The sequence below is a fragment of the Caretta caretta genome, chromosome 12 (genome assembly GCF_965140235.1).
Source record: "Caretta caretta isolate rCarCar2 chromosome 12, rCarCar1.hap1, whole genome shotgun sequence".
NCBI classification, from domain to species: Eukaryota; Metazoa; Chordata; order Testudines; family Cheloniidae; genus Caretta; species Caretta caretta.
Window position 1 is genome coordinate 5,243,156 of NC_134217.1, and position 21,515 is coordinate 5,264,670.

The following is a 21,515-nucleotide window of genomic DNA, read 5'->3' on the forward strand; positions in this document are numbered from 1 at the left end:
TGCCCCAGGCTCCTCACACACCTGGTCCCTCCCTGCACAGCGTGGGGCTGGGCATGGGGAGCCAGGACACTCCCGGTGCTACAGGGGCTGAGCACAGAGGAGCTGGACAAAACACCGGCTGCACAGAACAAACCCTTTATTCCTTTGTACAGAGCCTGCAGGAGGAAGTCCCGGGCTCTCAGCGGCCCGCTGGCCCAGGCCAACACTGCCCGCGCTCCCTGGCGCTCTGCAGCAACGTGTCAGGGCCCTGGGCTGCTCTGCCCAGCCAGGCGCTAGTTGGAGGCCAGGACGCTGTCGATCCAGTTGCGGAAGACGCTGACTCGGCCGTACACGGCAGGTGTCCGGACGTTGCAGTTTCTATTTCCCCAGGAGACTATCCCAATCAGGGTCCAGGCCCCCCCTTTCAGGTACACGAGTGGCCCGCCCGAGTCCCCCTGGCGAGAGAGCATGGATGACGTGGCACCATGCCAGGGCACGGTGCAAGAGAGAGGCCGTGCCTGGGCACTGGCAGGAGGAGGGCTCCCTGGGGCGCTAGCTGAGTGTAGGCGAGGGGCTCTGGAGAGATCCTTCCCCCTCGCCCACCCAGCCTGCCCTGTGCCCCTCCCGCCTCCTCTGCCCAGCCTGCCCTGTGCCCCTCCCCCCACCGATCCACCCTGCCCTGTGCCCTTCCTCATCCTGCTCTGTGCCTCTCCCCACACCCCTCCACCCTGCCCTGTGCCTCTTCCCCTCACCTGTCCTGTGCCTCCCACCCATCCTGCCCTGTGCCCCTCCTGTCTCCTCTGCCCAGCCTTCCCTGTGCCCCTCCCCCCCACCGATCCACCCTGCCCTGTGCCCTTCCTCATCCTGCTCTGTGCCCCTCCCCACACCCCTCCACCCTGCCCTGTGCCTCTTCCCCTCACCTGTCCTGTGCCTCCCACCCATCCTGCTCTGTGCCCCTCCCCCACCCCCACCCCCGCCTGCCCTGGGCCCCTCCCCACTCCTCTACTGAGACTGACCTGTTCAACTCCCCCTCTCCCTCTCCTATGTCCATCATGCCCTGCGCCCCTCCCCCCACCCATCCTGCTCTATGCCCTTCCCCTTCCTCTGCCCCTCCCTCTCTCCTCTGCTGACCCTGCCCTGTGCCCTCCCCCACCCATTCACCCTGCCCTGTGCCCAGCACCCCTCGTATGGGTGACATTACAGATCTTTACCTGGCAGGAGGAGGCGCCGGCCCCCCCAGCGCAGAGCATGGAGTTGGTGATGCGGCTGCCCCAGTATTCCTGGCACTGCCTCACCGTGACCAGGGGCAGGGCCACCTGCTGCAGCCGGACGGCCCCACCGCTCGCTGGGAAACAAACCCCCCATCAGGGCCAAGTGTGGGGACAGCCAGACACAGACGCACCCGCTGGCTGCCCTGCCCTGGCAGGATGCCCCCTGCACTGGGCTCTCTGGCGTGTGGCTGGGGCGGGCGCGGCTGGACCATGCGGGCCCTGAGCACGCAGCGGCGCGGGTGGCTGGGATGCTGCAGCATTGGCAGCCTAGGACCCGTCCAGCCCCAGGCCGACCCACAGCAGAGCCCTTGCTGGGCCCCAGGCCAGGCGCTGTGGTGCCCGCTGGTTGCATTGCCATGCATTGGCCAGGTGCCCCAGCGCTGGGTGCCGCATGAAGCCCATACGGGTGGGCATGAGGCACAAGCTGCCCCGTGTCTGACCCCCCCAGGGGCTGTGCGCACGTACCAGTGCCGCTGGTCCGCCCCCAGCCAGTGGTGATGCACGTGGGGTTGGCCAACAGCGACTCGCCAGCTGTGGCCAGGCAGACAGGGGACACGCGGGCGCCCAGCTGGGCGGGGGAGGAGAGCTTCAGCAGGGTGATGTCATTGTTCATGGTGTTGGCGTTCCAGTAGGGGTGGGTGATCACCTGGATGGGGGAGGGACAAGCAGCCCTTAGCACCGGGGGAGGGGGAGGAGGCTAGGGTCACCCCAGGGGCAATGCCGTCCCGCCCCACTCGCTCGCTGGATCCTGCCTGCCCCGGTGCTGCCCCGAGGGACAGTGCTGAGCTGAGCACGGGGCCTCCAGGCAGCTCCCCCCCTCGCCTCGCTAACTGCCCTTTCCCAGGGCTCCCGCGGCACTGGCCTGGGTGAGTACAAAGGACTGGGCTGCACTCCCCAAGGGCTCGCTCCAGACCAGGGCCTCCCGGGCTCCCATCGCCTGGTAACGGGCCCATCTCCAGGAGGCACAGAGAGCCTGGCCCAGGGAGCCCCAGGCGGAGCTGGGCAAGGAATGTGACTTGTCCCTACACCCATCCCTGCTCTGTGGAGAACGGGCTCCCATGCCTGGCCATGCCACTGCCAAGCGCTGCTGGGAAGGGGGTTTGCTTCTGCCAGCCCCTTTTCTTCCCCCACCAGGGCCCAGCCCCAGGCACAGAGCTGGGGTGCCTGCCCCCTGCCCCTGGGCTCTGTGGGGCTGCCCAGCATCTTGCCCCCCTCTCTGCAGGACCCCCGATGGCGTTCAGTGGCGACTCACCTTGGCAATGGTCTTGACCTGGACTGGCTCAGCTCCGGAGCTCCTGTCGTACTCCCCAAGGACAGCAAAGTGAGTCCCGGCTCTGCAAGGGAGAGAGCCAGTGGGGCTGGGCACCTGAGCAGGGGTAGCTGAGCCCACCCCCAGGGATTCGCCCTAGTAACCCTCACTTGCACCAGGATCCCCTGGGCCCTCCAGTGGCCACCTCTGCCTGCCCCAGCCTGGGGGAGCTGCCCCGTGGCACAAGCGTCTCCTCTGCTGAGCCCCAGAGGGGCCCAGACTCCAGCCAGAGGAGACGGCACCAGGGAGGCTCAGCCATGGTGGAGCAGGGGGCCCCCACCTCACGGCCCCTCCTCCGCAGGGGTGTTTGTTAACTGCGGATGGAGCAGCAGCGTCCGGGTCTCAGGCCCTGGGTTGGCAGTAGGGAACTGATGAGGTTCAATAAGGATAAGTGCAGGGTCCTGCACTTAGGACGGAAGAACCCAATGCACAGCTACAGACTAGGGACCGAATGGCTAGGCAGCAGTTCTGCGGAAAAGGACCTAGGGGTGACAGTGGACGAGAAGCTGGCTGTGAGTCAGCAGTGTGCCCTTGTTGCCAAGAAGGCCAATGGCATTTTGGGATGTATAAGTAGGGGCATAGCGAGCAGATCGAGGGACGTGATCGTTCCCCTCTATTCGACATTGGTGAGGCCTCATCTGGAGTACTGTGTCCAGTTTTGGGCCCCACACTTCAAGAAGGATGTGGATAAATTGGAGAGAGTCCAGCGAAGGGCAACAAAAATGATTAGGGGGCTGGAACACATGACTTATGAGGAGAGGCTGAGGGAGCTGGGATTGTTTAGTCTGCAGAAGAGATGAATGAGGGGGGATTTGATAGCTGCTTTCAACTACCTGAAAGGGGGTTCCAAAGAGGATGGCTCTAGACTGTTCTCAATGGTAGCAGATGACAGAACGAGGAGTAATGGTCTCAAGTTGCAGTGGGGGAGGTTTAGATTGGATATTAGGAAAAACTTTTTCACTAAGAGGGTGGTGAAACACTGGAATGCGTTACCTAGGGAGGTGTTAGAATCTCCTTCCTTAGAGGTTTTTAAGGTCAGGCTTGACAAAGCCCTGGCTGGGATGATTTAACTGGGAATTGGTCCTGCTTTGAGCAGGGGGTTGGACTAGATGACCTTCATGATTCTATGAACTGGCAGGAAGGGCTGGGCCTGGGGCAGCCCCAGGGCAGGTTGGCACTTTGGCTCCATTCTTCCCAGGAAAACAACCTCACCCCTAGCTAGCGGCCCAGCTTCCCGCCCCCTGCCCTTGCCAGGCCCTAGGCAATGCCCCAGCTCTGGAGCCCTCTGCTCACCTGGAGAGCAGAGCCATGATCTTACCCCTGCCCTTTGGTCTTACCTCTGCGCCCAGCTCCCCCAGGCCCCCGGCTTGCTCTGCTTAGCCCAAGGTGCCCCGCTGCCCTACTGGGACTGGGTGCGGGGCAGCTGGGGGGTCTCGCTCACAGGAGCTGTCCTTGTGCCCGGGCGGAGCCGTGGCACCAGCCAATGCAGAGCGGCTCCAGGGACTGGCCTTTCCTGCAGCACCGTCTCCTTACCTGACTTCGCAGTGGGCAGCCGTCACCACCCAGTTCTGGTTGATTAGGGAGCCACCGCAGAAGTGGAAGCCGGTGCTGGTCTGGAATGAGAATGGCAGGGAGGAGAGGGAGCCTGGGATGGGCTGAGGGACCCACCCTGGCATGTGCCCAGCGCTCCAGGCCCGGGGGGCCCTGAGCTGCCTGACTGCAGATTGGCACTTAGCCTGGCATTGGCAGGCTCTGCCTCTGGGTCATTGGCACCACCACAAACCGAAATGCCATCCAGAGCCTCCTGCGCTCTGTGCTCTGCTCCCCCTCCTGATCCGCAGGCTGGGAGCAGCATCCGGCCCCTGGGCGTGGGGCCCAGCTCCCTCCATTATTCGTCCTTCCTGGCAGCCCCTGGGATCACGGCCTGGTGCCCACAGGCCATGGCAGGTCCCTGGGGATCCCACTGCAGCCATTGCAGACCCCACCAGGCCCAGGGCCGCATGTCTGCTCAGCACTCCTCATTCCTAGCGGCGCTGCCCCAGCCTAGCCGTGCATGCCCAGCTGGAGGGCCCAATGCAATGGGTGCGCTAGTCGGGCCCCGCACGCTCAGGGCTTTCCAAGCGATCGCCCTGGGGGTGCCGCTTCCCAGGCTTGGGTGCTGTGGGCAGGGCTTGTGTCTGCACAAGCCAAATTGCTTTGGATTTCTTCCTAAGACGTGGCCAAGGCCATGAAAGGCCCTGCTACGATCGGAGATTCCCAAGCACCGGCTGCTCCTGCTCCAAGCACCTGGGCAGCACTTTTTAGCTCTAATTCCAGGGTGGATAGACTGGCTTATGGATTAGCCAGGCCACTGAACATCCCGGGAGGCCCCGGCCTGTGCTGATCCCACAGCTGGACCCTGACAGCTGGAATTTCCCACCCTTTGAATCCATCTTATTTAGGGTGGGAAATTCCTTGATCAGTTTTGTCAAACAAGCGGGATGCAGAGGAACATGCGGGGGGAGGGGGGCCGTGATACCAGCGGGGGGGAGGCAGGCAGGGCTCGAGCAAGCAGCAACGCCAGCCCCATGCAGGCTGGGGGGCTCAGGCCCTCCCCTCTGTCCCATGCCCTTAGAACAGTGATGGGGCAGCCCAGCCTGGGGGCTTCCTGCACTGACCCAGCCCAGACCCTGCAAGCCAGCGCTGCTCAGCAGGGCCCTGGGTGAGGTCTGTGCTGCGCGGCATGTCAGACTGGGGCAGCTGGGCTCTGAGCTGGTGCCCAGGCCCCTGTCCCTGCCTTGCCTGGCACAGGGCCACCGTGAGGAGCGAGCATTACCTGCAGGGACACTTGCCAAGGCCAGGAGCCGGGCACCGCGTTCTCCCCATTGACGATTCTCTGCAAGTTGCTCACGACTGGTTGGATTGCGGGGACCCCACAGCCTGGCGATGGAAAACCAGCCCTGCTCAGTGTCTAGGGAGCTCGCTCAGCAGCCACTGCTGGGCTCAGGCCAGTCCCAATCTTCAGGGGCGAGCTCCCTGTGGGGGCTGGTGGTCACCAAGGGGTCTGGGTCAGTCACCTGGGAGCTGGCAGTCACTGAGGGGGCTGGGTGAGCTTCCCGTGGGACCTGGGTGAGTCACCTGGGGGATGGCAGTCACCGAGGGGGCTGGGTGAGCTGCCCGTGGGGCTGGCGGTCACTGAGGGGTCTGGGCACGCCGCCCGTGGGTGGTGGGGGTCCTGGCTGGGTCAGAGCGGCCACGCCAGTCTCCCCAGCCATGGGGCTCGGTAGACAGTAGGCATTGCTGGCACACCGGGAAGGCTGGTCCCCGTGGCAGCTGGCTGAGCAGAGCAGGGGAGCCCCCTGGCAGGGTCCTCTTGGACCGGAGTGCAGCCGGGAGGGGGGCAGCTGGCACCCAGGCAGTGCCAGGCTGAGGGTACCTTGTCTGTGTGAACAGGCGCTGCCCTGGTACTGCCACAGGCCCCCTGGCGCTAACAGGGCAGCCGTACCCAGCACTGCCCTGCGGGCATCCCACAGAGCTGTCTCCACACTGGCCAAAGGGGCAGATTGGCAGTTCGCTGGCCCATTTGCCCGCGTAGCCCAGGGTCGGTCGGTGTCCCTGCTCAGTGGCTACACCCGGCTCCCAGCATCTCCTTTCGCTTCCACCCCGGCCAAGCCGGAGACCCCCAGCGGCTGGGCGCTGCACCAGGGACTGCCCCCGCGCTCAGCCAGGCTCCAGCTGCAGTGCCTTGGGGGCACCGCCCGCAGATGGGCATCGCTTACCAGAGGCGCTTGCCAGGAGGGCCAGGCAGAGAGCCGCGCGCAGGAAAGCCATGCTGGGTCAGTGCTCACAGCTGTGCCAGGCTGCCCAGAGCCACGCACTTTATACCCTCTGGGCGCCCTGGGACCGCCAGTCATGCACGGAGCAGGGCTGAGCTTCTGCCCCGCCTGCTCCGCCCAGGCCTTGAGCTGACAGTGACAGGCCAAATATAGCATCTCCTTGCCCCCGCTGCCCTGTGTGCGCTGCTAGGAGCAAGCGTCGGCTGGCTGGGGGTGTGCATCCAGGTAAGAGAGTGCACAGCTGGTGGCAGGCTGCCCCTTCCCAGCCCCACCCCCTCCTGCCACCCAGCACCTCACTTGGGGGTTGGGACACATGGGAAATGAGTTGGTGGAGTCTCAGCCTAGCCCTCAGTTTGGCACATGGGATATGACTGGCAGAGTCTCATCAGGTCAGCCCAGGGCTGGACTAGCATGGGGCAGGCAGGGTGGGTCTGAGAGGCATTGGCAGAGACGGGAGGGCGCCTAGGGCTGGACTAGCATGGGGCTGGGACCGAGGGACAGCTGCAGAGCTGTGGGTGTTGGGGCAGGGCTCATGCCTGGCCGAGCTGCATGGGGGAGCCTGACCAGCCCCTGCCCTGACTGGGCCCGGCACATCGTCCTGGCATGAGCACAGATCTCCTCCACCATGACAGTTACAGCTCTGCTCACTCAGACGTGCCCCAACACCCGGGGTGGCCCCGGCAGGCGCAGAGTGTCTCTGGCAGAGGACAGCTCAGAGCAGAGCTTGGCGTTGGGCTGGTTTTCCCTGGCTCGTGTCCAGTGCACCTGTGGGAGGTCTCATGCTGGCCAGCTGGAGCAGGTGTCGGTGGCACCTTCTTCCCAGGGACTGCGAACTCTCAAGGCCGAGCCAGCTCTGCTGGGCTTGAGTGCTCAGGGATCTGGTGTGTCGCTGGCAAAGCAGGCACCAGCTTATGCCAAAGTCCCCATGCCCGGTGGCGGATTAGCCACTGGGCCAGTGGGACCCGTGCCCAGGGGCCCTGGCCCATTGTGGGGCCCCTGGAAAAATAGGCACCCCCCACACCCTGACTGACCCACCCACCCATCTGGTGCTCCTGCTGGGGAGCAGGGTTGGAGCATGGGGGCAGGTGGAAGGAGTGAGGGGCCGGCCCCACTTGCTCTGGCCCAGGGCCCCACAAACCCCTAATCCGCCTCTGCCCATGCCTCACTTGGCTACTGTCAAATCCAGGCAGGGATTACTCCAGATCACCTGTGTCTCAATAGCATTCACAGTATGAAAACGCGCATTGGGTGTAGCCCTGCTCTATGCGTGACTGGCGGTCCCAGGGCGCCCAGAGGGTATAAAGTGCGTGGCTCTGGGCAGCCTGGCACAGCTGTGAGCACTGACCCAGCATGGCTTTCCTGCACGCGGCTCTCTGCCTGGCCCTCCTGGCAAGCGCCTCTGGTAAGCGATGCCCCAAGGCACTGCAGCTGGAGCCTGGCTGAGCACAGGGTCCCTGGTGCAGCGCCCAGCCGCTGGGCCTCTCCGGCTTGGCTGTGGTGGAAGCGAAAGGAGATGCTGGGAGCTGGGTGTAGCCACTGAGCAGGGACACCGACCCTGGGCTACGCGGGCAAATCGAGCGCTTGTGAGTTGCTGTCTGCATTAATTTCACGTAACCGCTGTAGCCCACTCTGTGAGGTACTCGCTGAGCATTTGCCCTGGGAGCTGCCAGACCTGGGAGTCACCAGTCAGGAGAGAGACGTGAATGAGATCAAAATTCTGGCTTCCAACAAAAGGTCTTATCTCCTGCCCAGCCCAGCCGGCCCAGCGACACAGACTAACTATTGTGGAACAACAGCGGCCAATGACTTTGTTGATTGCTCTCGCCTCATACAGAGGAGATGTGCAAATGAATTATTCCCTGACATGGGGAAACTGTATCTCGATGCTGCTTGGACTCTGGGGACCAGGGTTTCTAGGCATAAGCAGGAGATTCCCAGTGTTTAGCCTGGGTTAGCCGAAGAGACATATACAGCTTGCTTATTATAGAAGCTTCTGTTACCCTTTGCCAGTTAAGACTGTAACTCATTTGTGTGTGTATTTACCTGCTTTAACTTTGTAAAGAACTCTCTCATTTCCTTCCCCTAGTTAAGAACTCTGTAGATGGTTTGTTATAGGATTGGCTACAAGCATTGTCTTTGGTGTGAGATCTAAGGTGCAATTGTCCTGGGGTAAGTGACTAGTCCTTAGGGACTGGAAGTGACATAAATATTGCTTTGCATAATGACAGGTTTCAGAGGAACAGCCGTGTTAGTCTGTATTCGCAAAAAGAAAAGGAGTACTTGTGGCACCTTAGCGACTAACCAATTTATTTGAGCATGAGCTTTCGTGAGCTACAGCTCACTTCATCAGATGTATACTGTGGAAACTGCAGCAGACTTTATATACACACAGAGAATATGAAACAATACCTCCTCCCACCCCACTGTCCTGCTGGTAACAGCTTATCTAAAGTGATCAACAGGTGGGCCATTTCCAGCACAAATCCAGGTTTTCTCACCCTCCCCCCCCCCCCCCCCCCCCCACAAATTCACTCTCCTGCTGGTGCTAGCCCATCCAAAGTGACAACTCTTTACATAATCAAGTCGGGCTATTTCCTGCATAGATCCAGGTTTTCTCACATCCCCCCCACCCCCATACACACACAAACTCACTCTCCTGCTGGTAATAGCTCATCTAAACTGACCACTCTCCAAGTTTAAATCCAAGTTAAACCAGAACATCTGGGTGGGGAGGGGGGGGGTAGGAAGTGATCTTTGGTGTAGGGAACCCTCTGTCACAAAGGTGGGCTCCCCTGGGTGGCAAGACAGACAGAGTGCCTGAGTTAAGGCTGTTGCAGTACCTGAGATATTCATACGTGATACTTTATTGGTGAAATCTCAGCATAGAACCATGAAATCTAAGTATAGACCCCAAAGGCCCACACCCCGCTCAGCCTCCTCCCCTGGAAGCCCTGCCCACATTCCACCCCCAGCCCGCTTGGCCCCCTTGCCCACGACTCGTGCCTGTTACCCCCCCCTTCCCGAGACCCCCTCCACCTACTGCTCACGCCTCTGCACCTCCTCCCCGCAGACTCCCCACCCACCCACCAGCCGTGAGCCAGCCGGCCAGCCACTCATGCAGGCATTCCTCTCGCCCCCAGCCCACCCTCAGCCGGCCCCCTCCCCAAGGCCCTCCCCCAGCCCAGTCACTCTTGTGCACGCACCTTGTCTCCCCCAGCCCCTGCCACCCGCCCGCCAGCTGGCTGCTCATGCGCTGCAAAGTTTGCCAGTGGATTTATCAGTTGTCTATAAAGGGCTGAGGGCTGCCCACCATGGCCAACGAGTGAGCCCCTGAGCTGGGCTCCAGCTGGCTCACTGGTACTTTTAAGACAGGCACACAGCTCTCTCTCTCTCTCTCTCTCTGTGTCTGTGTCCACACACACAAGAGTCACACAGCTCCTCCTCTGAGCTTCTTTGATGTCCACTGCCCTTGGCTGGGGCTCCTCTGCCTCACTCACGCACCCCGTTCTGCACCTGGTGGACGCTCCTGCCATGCCTCTCTGGGCCAAAGCCTTGGGTTTGCACTACCCCAGGCTGCTACTTAGCTGAACTTTCCTGGGTCGGGGGAGTACATTCCTAGTCCCTGGATCCGGTGGCTTCTTCCTCCTCCAGGCTGCGAACTCCTGCCCCCCTTTCCCCCAAAAAGGAGTTGGTCTAATGCTCTCAGACCCTTATCTGCCCAATGGATCTGTCACCTTTGGGGAGCTCATTGTATTTTTGAGAAGTTTTCTAACCTTTCCCAATTGAAGGCTACTGCTGTCCGCCCTGCAGTCACTAGATGCCGGTGCTTTTACTGGCAGGATGTAGGATTTGTTCTAACATGCCCAGGACAGTGCCCTAAAGCACTGAAGGGGAAAAGATCAGAGCGGGTAAGTGACGCTCAGTGGGGGTAGTTCGGAATTAGCCAGATGGCTTTCTTTTCAGAGCTCCTCCGCTTCTAGGTTCATCTCCAGTGTTTCAACAAACACAGCAAGAGCTACCTCCAGCATGCCCCTTCACTGACAGTACCTATGCACAAGTATTGGATGAGACTAACTTGTGATCGGGGCACCAGAACAGGGGGTGCCCGGGGTCCATGGCCCCATCACTTTTATTTTTTACCAGCTGTAAGGGCGAGCAACAGGGGAGAGGGGCAGAGCAAAGCAAGTGGGGGTGGGGTCTTGTGGGGAAGAGGTGGGGTGGAGCCTCAGGGGAAGGGGCAGTGTAAGGGCAGGGGCTCAGGGAGAAGAAGGGCAGGGGCAGGGTCTTGGGGGCAGCACGGGGAGCCACAGTTTGGGCACAGGTGGCCCCCCGCTTTTAGGGAGCTTTTGCTGCTCCTGCTTCTGATGTGTGTGTTTAATAGGTACCTATATGGGGAACAATGTTTAATAATGGGTCTTGAGTCCAACAGAGAAAGGTCTAACACGATCCAATGGCTGGAAGCTGAAGCCAGACAAATTCAGACTGGAAATAATGTGTGAATTAGTAACAGTGAAAGTACTTAACCATTGGAACAATTTACCAAGTGTTGGATTCTCCAGTCTGACAATTTTAATATCAGGCCTGGCTGTTTTTTTCAAAGCTCTGCTCCAGGAATTATTTGGGGGAAGTTCTCTGGCCTGTGCTATGCAGGAGGTCAGACTAGATGATCACAATGGTCCCTGCTCGCCTTGGAATCGCTGACAAATGACCTGTTAATCTCCAGTGCAGCAAGCGGGTTTTCACCCCAATTGCTCTGCAATCCCATTTGCTGCAAGCTGTGCAGCCCCGGCTTCCACTTCCCCAGCAGACAGAGGGATGCAGGGGCCTTCATGTGCTCCATTTCCCCCCAGAGATTTGGGGCTGATCTACACACAGGTTTGGTACCTAGACATTTAACCCTTTGGCTTTAGAAACCAAGGGAGTGACCCCGGAGCAGCCTGGGATCGCTGCGAGGCCGGGAGATGAGCTGTAAACAGCTTTATGGCACTGCGTGCCCGGGTCTCCCAATGCCTGGCAGTGATGGGATTTCGTTCCGCCCCACCGTCCCGCCTCCTGGGGTAGAGCAGCCAATCATAGAATATCAGGGTTGGAAGGGACCTCAGGAGGTCATCTAGTCCCACCCCCTGCTCAAAAGCAGGACCCATCCCCAATTAAATCAGGGCTGCTGCAGGAGAAAGGCAGCGTTCTCTCCCCACCCCTCAGGAGCCCACACTGTTCTCATGGGGGCGGGGGAGCTAACGAGCCCAGCAGCTAAGGGTAGCTCTGCCCCTTCTCTCCCTATAAGCCCTGGGGATGGGACGGCGCTTCTTCCCCTTCTCCTTCTTGCAACACCTGGCTTGGGAATAGGGTCAGGGGGCTCTGCTGCAGCCCCCTCAAGCCTGGGAGAAGGGGTGAAGAGCCCCAGGGGGAGCAGAGATGGGTCAGGGGGGCAGAGTTGATGTGGGAACTGGTGGGATAGGACTAATTTGGAGGCTGGAGGACAGGAGCAGCTGCTGGGCAGGAGATGGGCAGAGGTGAGGTGACAGCTTTTGCTGCAGGGGCCAAAATCACCTCGCCCAATCCATCTGGCCCCACTGGTTGGCAGAGAGACAGATGCACCCCCCGCTTGCACACCCACATGACCCCACCCACGCACCGACAGACCTGCGCTTGTTTTGATGCAGTTATTGTGTCAGTGTGGATGGTAAGTCAGTGACGCTTCCCCATAGAAGGGAGGGTCCAAGACCCACAAATGTGATTCACGTGTCTGTTGTGACTAGTACAGAGTCATACACCAAGATGAACTTTGTTAACACTAAAACAAAAAAGATTGACCAACCACGCTGCTGTGCAAGCGGAGCAGCAGGCCGTGTGCTCCAGCACATGGGCTACCTCTTGCTAGCCCAGGGGGCCTCTCGCTCTGGCTTTCTCGCCTCGGCCTTACCATGCCAGTTTAGTGAAAAATTAAGACTAAGGAGGAGGGGTGAAGGTAATTTACAAGAAAAGTGCCTGTACCTAAAACCCTCTTCTTCCATGTTAAGCTGTGCGATGTCACTGTCTTGTGGAGGGTGGGGAGCCGACCAGGTGGAGCCGGCTCAGGGTGTGTGGGGCAGGACGTAGCGAGGTTACGGGCTGGCTCTGGTTCCATGTGACCATGAAGAGGACTGGAGAGGCCGACATGGCCTTTGAGCACCAGGGGAGGGGGTAAAAGCCACGAGGCGGAGAACAGTTAGACCAACATGACGGTGTCTGTACAGTACCCAGGCACGTATAACCCCCACCCCGGTGTAGTTCAATGCATCATTTCAATACTTACCGGCATTCGGATCAGCCCTAGGTTGGGTCATCTCCGGAGGTTCAGGCTCATCCTCCAGCTCTGGAAGGAGGTGGTCTGGGGCCACTGTGGCTCTATCTGGCTCAGTGTTCCCCAGGCTCTGGGTCACCCACATCCAGGACTCGCAGTTCAGTTGGGGTGTCCATAACAAACAGGGGCAGTGATGGCATGTTCACCAAAGATTCGGTCACGCTCCTCATAGTCAGGAGCAGACCGAGGTACCGTTCTGTGCAGTCAAATTATACTTGGCGTGTCTGCTGGCCAGCCAGATCTCCCTGGAGTGTCCCAGCTGCATCCTTCCTGAGCACTAGAGATTATACCCTCTTGTGTCCCTGTGCCAAGATACTGATGGATGGATGGGCACTGTAATAAGTGGCCCCTTCCCTCAGTTTCCTCTTGGGTAACCCAAAGGACTCCATTTCAGGCTTTGACTTCAACAATACCCATCCTGGGGCCAGTTTAACAAAAGTCCCAGACCATAGTCCCTGTCAGCCCAATGCCTATAGGTCTTGTTCTTGCCATACCCCAGCGTCCTCCATCACAGCCAGGCTCCTTAGCTGGCTTCTTCCATCCTGTCTCAGGTGCACTGACCATCTACAATAATACAGTTACCACTTTTAGAAAATTGTGATACTTCTTGTACAAAGTATGGCTTGTGAAGCATCACTGGAAAAGTTATAATCTGCTGAGTATTAGTATCTTGTTATAACATGCGTATTGACATTGTGGGTGGAGTTATAAAATGGTATGTCTGGAACTCAAACATGCTGTGGGTCTGAGAAATGTCCATAGGGTTGCTCTTCAGGAGTAACAAAGGAACTGTAAACAAGAACCTCTGCGTGTCACTCCCAGAGACACCCCGAACGGGATGTATGCAGAAGTTGTGCAATTCATATGAAGGCCTGAGGGCAAAGCACAGACACCCTGGAACTGTCTGAGCCCACGACACAACCAAGATTTTTCCAGCCAAAAGGGTCAAGATATAAAAAGGGAGAACAAAGGTCTCTCTCTCTGTCCTAACCCATCGCTGGAATGGTGAATTCTGACAGGGGAGATTTTGAACAAAAAGATTGAGATCCCCCAAAACTCTTTGGGCCACCCAGAGAGACGTACAGAAAACTAGCAGATTTCCAACCCCTGGTATCATTTTGGACTTACAAACTTGCATTTGTAATACGGTAATGTATTTTACCTGATTTAACCTTTGACTAACGTTCCTTTCTTTTTCTTAGCTAATAAATCTTTAGCTAGTTCCCCAAAGAAATTGGCTGTCAGCCTTGTCTTTGGCGTGCGATTCTGAGCATCCATTGACCTGGGGTAAGTGACTAGCTCCCTGGGGCTGGAAGAACCTAATGGGTGGGGACTTGGGGCTTTCATGGCAGAAGTGCAGTTTGTCTGGGTGGCGATATAGGCTGGAGTGTCTCCGGGAACTAGCTGTGGCTCCATGGTAAGCTAGTCTCATGATCCATGAATGCACATTTGTTGCTGGTTTGGTTACATCTAATCACAGAACATGCCACCCGGGAGGGCGTCTCCCCAGTTTCTCGACAGTCTGACCTGAGATTGGCCCTCTCACCTGTGACCCAGGCCAGGCACCATGACAGCCTCTGCCGGAAGCATCCTTGCTAGGGGAGCTGTCCTCAAGCCCCCGGCCCTTCCACTGTCCCTCAGAGCCTAGGTCTGTGGCAAGGAGACAACAGTGGGTAAGGCCCTCTGCTGCTCCTCTTCCTTCAGCCCTTCCTGGCCCTTGGCTCCTGCTGCCTGGCATAGAGCCAGCCTTCTCTCATAGGGGAGGCCCCTCGAGCGAAAGAGGCGCACAGGCAGAAGCCAGGTCGCCAGCAAAGCAGTGTGCTCTGGCAGAGCACCGCTCGCTGCGGACGGATGCACACTTGCTTTGCTACAGGTGAGCTCAGTGGACCCCCGTCCAACATGGGTTTGAGAACACACCTTAACACGCTGGGTGATTTGCAACAAAGCCTTTTGTTTGTTCGTCGCTACCCGGCATTTTAATGCAAAGCATCTCAAGGTGGCCCACAACAAATGTAACATGTTGACAAACCTGTAGGAGTCCAGTGAGCATCGCTCGTGTTTACAAAGCTGCCTCCTGGTAATGGTATTTCAGCGCCCTACGAAAACCCAGCATGTCCATCGGGGAGAACTTCCTCCTTTTACTCCATGTAATGTGGCTCTTTCCTTTTCTCCGCCCTGCTGCATTGCTGAGAGACACCTACCCTGACTGTGGCGTGTAACAGAATGACATTCTGGACACTGCCTATTTCAGGATGGATCATCCAAACTCTGCACTTGGCTCTGATTACTGCAATTCCTATGATCCCGGGCAGGGAATAGGATGGGGGAAGAGGAGTGAATGGGAGGTGGGGCCTTGGGGGGAAAGAGGAGGGGCAGGGGAGGTTCTGGCACTCCGGCTGGAGTGTGTGATTTATATATTACAAAGTTGGCAACTCTAGTTGCAAGAGCGTTTGGATTTGTCTGTGTTATAACTAGGCCGGGAAGGAATCGATATGTACTGGGAAATGTCAGTACACATTGATTTCACTGCACCCCTCCCCCCAATGAAAAACATTTCCCTCGATAATCATCAAACTGTACCGACCGGCAAAGGAAGAACAACGCGGCTGAAGTTCTTCTTTGAGTTTGATCAAAGGGTCTTTACTGTGTATATTCTGACATGGGATGTTGGCAGTTCATGTTAAACGGCATTAATGCTTTAACTTGGGGAATCTGAACGTCCTCTGTCGCTAAATAATTATTGTCTGATGCCTCCATTATCTGACCCTCCATGGATTCTGCTGTGAACATTTAAATAGATCAAAATAAAAAAATGCTTAAACATCAATGTTCTCCATCAAAATGATGAACCACTAGCTGAATTCTGCCCAGCCCAGTCAGAACCTGTCAGGCCGTGCTCTCAGCTGGCCTCTGGCACCACGTGGTAACATCCTGCCTTGGGCACGCGAAGGGCATGGGAGTGGGGAGGGGCGGGGAGGAAGTGCTTGTGGCTGGACCTGGGGAAGGAATCCTGGGGAAATTCCCTTTCTGCTCACCACTGCCGTGATCCCACCATGTGAAGCTACCAGCCTTGGCTGGCCTGTCCCCTCCGCAGGCTCTGGGCTGCACATACGCTGGGAGGGCTGAGCAGAGGGGGCAGCTGGGAAGCAGCACAGAGCAGAGGCCTGGAGACCCGAATGGGCAGAGCTGAATCTGGTGGTTTAGCCCACCCACGGTTAGGGTGCCGGGGGCTCAGTGGGCTGAGGGCTCCCTGGGCCAGCAAAGCAGGTGCCAAGGTGTCAGCCAGTGGGAACTGGGTGCGGAAGCCTCCCGTCTCCTCCCTGCATAGCAGGGCTGATGCCCAGGCTTTCCCTGCCCCGTTTCCGGAGCCCAGACGGGGCTTCTGCCCAGTCCCACCCAGGGCCTCTCAGAGGTCCGTCATTCGGAGACAACGCTGGCCAGGGCAGGCTGCAGACAGCCGGGCTGCAGCGTGCGTGTCTCAGGCACACTTGCCCTTGCGAAGGCAGAAGGGGAGCTCCGGAGCCGGGACCAGGATGTTGCTGAAGATGGGCTGGTAGTTTTCGGGCAGGGACTGAGGATTCTGCGCCATCATTTCCAACACCACGTTCCGGACCTCCTTGGAGACATCGCCCCGCAGATCCAGCAGGATGGAGACGTGCTCGTCACTGTGGGGAACAGGAAACCAGAGACTGAGACACCGAACCCTTTACCTCTTGCTACCTTCTCGGCTCTCGGGGCTCACCAATGCTGCTCACACGTGGGATCTCCTCTCAAGCCCAGAGGGGCCAGCACCTCGCACACCTCTGAGGTCCCCCTGAAGTGACTGACCGCGTGCTGCAGAGCCTGGAGTGAAGCGTACTGCACTGAGGGGAGAACACCACAGCATCATCTGTTTCCTGCAGGTGTCCTGTGCAGGGACCTACAAAATTCATGGTTGTGAAAAACGTGTCATGGACCATGAAATCTGGTCTTCCCCATGAACTCCAGCTATTGTAGGCAGGGCCGGATTTCCAATTAGGCACAGTAGGCACGTGCCTAGGGCCACCAGCATTCTAGGAGTGCCTAAAAGTTAAAAGTGGGTTAAAAGTTTCCGTTTTTATGGAAAACACGAAGGTCAGTGTGGGGGGGGGGGCAGGGCACTGAAGATGCTGTGCCTAGGGGCGCATAAGAATCATAGAATATAAGGGTTGGAAGGGACCCCAGAAGGTCATCTAGTCCAACCCCCTGCTCGAAACAGGACCAATTCCCAGTTAAATCATCCCAGCCAGGGCTTTGTCAAGCCTGACCTTAAAAACCTCTAAGGAAGGAGATTCTACCACCTCCCGAGGTAACGCATTCCAGTGTTTCACCACCCTCTTAGTGAAAAAGTTTTTCCTAATATCCAATCTAAACCTCCCCCACTGCAACTTGAGACCATTACTCCTCGTTCTGTCATCTGCTACCATTGAGAACAGTCTAGAGCCATCCTCTTTGGAACCCCCTTTCAGGTAGTTGAAAGCAGCTATCAAATCCCCCCTCATTCTTCTCTTCTGCAGGCTAAACAATCCTAGCTCCCTCAGCCTCTCCTCATAAGTCATGTGTTCTAGACCCCTAAACATTTTTGTTGCCCTTCGCTGGACTCTCTCCAATTTATCCACATCCTTCTTGTAGTGTGGGGCCCAAAACTGGACACAGTACTCCAGATGAGGCCTCACCAATGTCGAATAGAGGGGAACGATCACGTCCCTCGATCTGCTCGCTATGCCCCTACTTATACATCCCAAAATGCCATTGGCCTTCTTGGCAACAAGGGCACACTGCTGACTCATATCCAGAATACTCATGAGAATACTCATATTCTCGTCCACTGTCACCCCTAGGTCCTTTTCCGCAGAACTGCTGCCTAGCCATTCGGTCCCTAGTCTGTAGCGGTGCAGATTTAAGGTATAAATCTGGCCCTGATTGTAGGGGGGCTGCGGTATTGCCACCTTTACTTCTCTGCTGCTGCTGGCAACGGTGCTGCCTTCAGAGCTGGGTTCCTGCCCAGCAGCTGCCTCGCTCCAGCTGCCCAGTTCTGAAGGCAGCACAGAAGTAAAGATGGCAACACTACAACCCCCCCCCACACACACACACACTTGCCTTGCAACCCCCCACGTGACCCTCTTTTGGGTCCGGACCCCCACGGTTACAAACACCGTGAAATTTACTATTTCAATATCTCAAACCAGGAAATTCAAGAGTTTTAAATGCTATGACCATGAGATTTACCAAAATGAACCATGAATTTGGTAAGGCCCTAGTCATGCGGCTGCGTCCCTCGTTCTACGTCTTTTGTGTTGTGGCAGGCTGAGAAGTGCCCGGCCAGCAAAGCCACAAACCAAAGCTCAAGCATTTGTCACTAAATAATAGACTTTTTTCAAAAGCAAAAAACCCCTTTATCTTTCTTCCATATGTTCTGGTTTGGGCTGATTTTGAATATCAAATGTTGGCCATTTTGTTTCTCTCCTTTCAGCCCTGTGGCCCCTGAGCACAAGCGAATGAAAGCAGGAGTGGGGACTCTTCAGGGAAACGTCTTTTCTTTTCTTATTTTTCCCTACATTTTTTGTTCTGCCGTGCTGGGAGTTTTCAAACCGCCCTCTTCGCTGGAAAAGTCAGAGTGTAGCACAAGGAACAAGAGGGTGGGCTCCACCTCCGCCCCTCCCCGGCCATCAGTCATTTATTTATTTCGCTCCGTGGCCAAAATCAACGAAAGGGGGTGGGAAGCCCTAAAGTTCAACATTTGGAAATAAAACAAAACTCTTGTGAAAACTACCTCCCCAGGAGCCAGAGCAGTTCTCTGTCAGTCTGTGCCACTCTGACTTGGTGACTCTCTTCTCTGTGCTGCCCACAGGCGAGCCCGGCCCTGCCCCTGTGGCTCTCGGGGATGAACAGGATTGCGAATACCACTGGAAAGGTGCTTCAGACGTGTGCCATGGGGTGGGGGTTCAGGCTTACACTGGAGACAGCCTGTGTGAAGGCAGCTCCCCCTACTGGCAGGGCAGGACCGCCCCATGGCCGCCCCAGTGTAACGGGCCTTTCTCACTGTGCTGGGTTTGCTACCTGATATCGGGGTACTTCGTCATAAATCCCAGGACCTCCAGGCTGAGCAAGGCCGGGTCTTGGAGGCGGATGAGCTCCTGGAGGGCGAATATCACCTCGAGGGTCTGCTCGCTCTCAGCCAGGCCCTGCGGGAAGGAACCAGCCAGCACAGGGCGCATTAAGCGCCGGCCAGACACAAAGCACCGCCCCAGGGAGCCATACGGCAGCAGTGTGCTGGCATGCTGGCCCGCAGCACCAGCTGGAGAGAACTCACCAGACACACTCAGCAACCAGGCCCGACGCCCATGGGTGCAACTCAGTGTGTGTCCTCCATGCTTGGGCCACAGAGAGCCCTCTGGGCTGATGTGCCCATGCCTGACCCTCCCAGGCCTAAGAGAGGGGTGATCCAACCTCCCGCAGCCAGCGCTTGGCTCAGCCTAGCGTTGAGAGGGGCAAGGTGAGTCAACGCCTCCAAAACGGTTAGCTGCTGAACAATGTCGCTTTGGATTCGTGCATCTGTGTCATGGACACCGAAGAGTTTCGACCGAACTGAACCAATTGAAAGGTTCCAGGTATGTCAAAAGGCAACGTTTTGACCCAACGAGAAAAACTGGTTTTGATTTCAGGCATTTTGATAAAAGGCAAAAGGAAAGGAGGACTCGTATCAGAAAACAGCCGGAGGAGGAGGTAGCCGGAGGCCGCCCTATCAGCTTAAGCCCAGTGGGTAGCATGCTCCCCTAGCACATGGGAGATCCAGTTTCAGTTCCCCCAGGACGGGTTTGAACTGGGGTCTACCAGGTTGCAGGAGTGCCCTATCCAGTGGGCTATGGGATAGTCTGGAGCAGGGCTGTCTCAAGCTCTCCTGCTGAAGCTGTGTTACTTTGTGTATTTGAGGAGTTTGGGGTGTAGGAAGGTGCTCCGGGCTGGGACTGAGGGGTTTGGAGGGCGGGAGGGGAATCAGGCCTGGGGCAGAGGGTTGGGGTGCAGGAAGAGGTGCAGGCTCCGGCTGTGGGTGGGGATGGAGATGAGGGGTTTGGGGGTGCAGAAGTGTGCTCGGGGCTGGGACCAAGGGGTTTGCAGGCTGGGACAGGGATCAGGAGTGGGGGGGTGGTTTGGGGCGTGGGGAGGTGAGAGATCCGGCTGGGGGTGGGGCTCGGGATGAGAGGTTTGGGGTGCAGGAGGGTGCTCCAGCCTGGGATCGAGGGGTTTGGAGGGCGGGAGGGGGATCAGGGCTGGGGCAGGGGGTTGAGGTGTGGGGGGAGGCTCCGGGCGGCGCTTACCTCAAGTGGCTCCTGGAATCGGCGGCATGTCTGTTCTCTGGCTCCTATGCGGAGGCGCAGACAGGCAGCTCTGCGTGCTGCCCCATCCGCAGGTGCCGCTCCTGCAGCTCCCATTGGCTGTGATTCCCGGCCAATGGAAGATGTGGGGGCGGCGCTTGGGGCAGGGGCAGCGCGCAGAGCGGAGCCCCGTGGCTGCTGCTTCCGGGAGCCATGCGGAGTGGACCACAACCCTGCTCCCCGGCTGGAGTGCCAGAGCAGGGCAAGCCCCAGACCCTGCTCTCCCGTGGGAGCTCGATGGCTGGATTAAAATAGCTGGTGGGCCGGATCCAGCCCACAGGCCCTAGTTTGCCCACCCCGTCCTAGATCCACCAGGCAAGAGTTGTTCTCACACGCTTTCCCTCGCCCCATAATCACCCACTGCCAGCGTGAATGACTATGAATTGCCACTGGGGGGGGAGCAGATAATTCCCTCTCCCTTGCCCCCGTGTGACTGAAACATTTCCGTCTGACTCCACCTCAGCCGGCCGCCGTGACCACCCACCGGCGATACCGACCCGCAAGCCTGACCTTGTGTCTCTGGGGATGCAGCTTCTCTCACCAGGTTGTGGAAAAGCTCCCTCAGCTGGCAGGCATCCTGGTGCAGCCGGGTGGAGAGCTGGCTCCGCTCCTCAGCGCTCCGGCACACCATCTTCTTCTCCATGAGCGCCCGCACGTAGTGATTCATGACCAGGTGCTCGCTCTCGGCCAACAGGAACTAGACCCCGGCAGGAGAGGAGAGCGGGAGACTGAGAGACACGAAGCCATTTGCTGTGGCTACGCGGGGGGGGGAGCGGGGAGACCTGGGGCAACCGTAACCAGCAGCAACGAGACAGGAGAATAATGTGGAGTGAGTGGGATTCCTGCAGGGCAACAGGGCAACCCAGGGCAGGGAGCCACTGCAGCCCCTGGCACTGCTCGGCAGCACCAGCAGCAGCATGCTCCGTCCTAGGCATCTCCGCGGGCGGACTGGAGGGAGTGTGACGAGGACGGGTGGGCCGGCTCCGGGGAGAGTGGAAGGGCTACATGTCTACGGTAGCTTGGCTAGGTGGCCTACGGGAGGAGGCAAGAATCTGCAGGGTGATCCCAACAGGAGGGGGGAGGAATATGTAGGTCCCCCCAGGGGTGGCACTGACTCGGGGGTGTGATTCGGGAAGGGTGGCTGAGCGCCGGGGGCGTCTCCCGGCAGTGAACCGAGCGGTCTCCCAAAGCTGAAGAGCCCTGGGGAGCTCGAGAGCTCGTCTCTCTCATGTCCAGAAGCTAGTCCACTAAAAATATGACCACCCCCCCACCCCCGGGCATCTCCCCAAGGCAGGTGCGACGCCCCGTCCGCTGGGACAGCCCAGGAGCCCAGCAGGCCTCCCGAAGGTTATGGACAGCATCCTCGCCTGCATTTGGGGAGGCCGGGGGTGGGGGAGAGCTGGG

General features: G+C 58.3%; 2 protein-coding genes across 4 annotated transcripts in view; both read right to left on the reverse strand.

Annotated features, from left to right (window-relative positions):
• Positions 1-169: 169 nt before the first annotated feature.
• On the reverse strand, positions 170-6,369 carry CTRL (chymotrypsin like). Its single transcript, XM_048816341.1, has 7 exons — positions 6,318-6,369; positions 5,375-5,478; positions 4,093-4,172; positions 2,503-2,584; positions 1,716-1,896; positions 1,191-1,324; positions 170-434 (listed from the first exon to the last, which is right to left on the reverse strand). Exons 1-7 carry the CDS (start codon positions 6,367-6,369, stop codon positions 273-275), a joined length of 795 nt encoding a protein of 264 aa, XP_048672298.1. The 3' UTR covers positions 170-272.
• An 8,960-nt stretch (positions 6,370-15,329) lies between these two features.
• EXOC3L1 (exocyst complex component 3 like 1) overlaps positions 15,330-21,515 on the reverse strand; it is a 34,421-nt gene continuing 28,235 nt past the window's right edge. For 2 of the 3 annotated variants that reach the window (XM_048816747.2, XM_048816746.2), the window contains 3 exons: positions 20,653-20,808; positions 18,796-18,920; positions 15,330-16,382 (listed from right to left, as the gene is read on the reverse strand). In XM_048816747.2, the coding sequence (XP_048672704.2) occupies positions 16,196-16,382; positions 18,796-18,920; positions 20,653-20,808 (468 nt within the window). In that variant the 3' untranslated portion in view covers positions 15,330-16,195. The remainder of the gene's footprint in view (positions 16,383-18,795; positions 18,921-20,652; positions 20,809-21,515) is intronic. The other variant, XM_048816748.2, reaches the window with a different exon arrangement.

Bases quoted from the DNA above. Each gene is read 5' to 3' on its own strand.
- CTRL (XM_048816341.1), bottom strand. From the start codon at position 6,369: ATGGCTTTCCTGCGCGCGGCTCTCTGCCTGGCCCTCCTGGCAAGCGCC. The intron at 4,173-5,374 runs GTAATGCTCGCT...TTCTCATTCCAG, and splicing joins CTTGGCAAGTGTCCCTGCAG to ACCAGCACCGGCTTCCACTT. The intron at 2,585-4,092 runs GTAAGGAGACGG...TCTCCCTTGCAG, and splicing joins GCTGCCCACTGCGAAGTCAG to AGCCGGGACTCACTTTGCTG.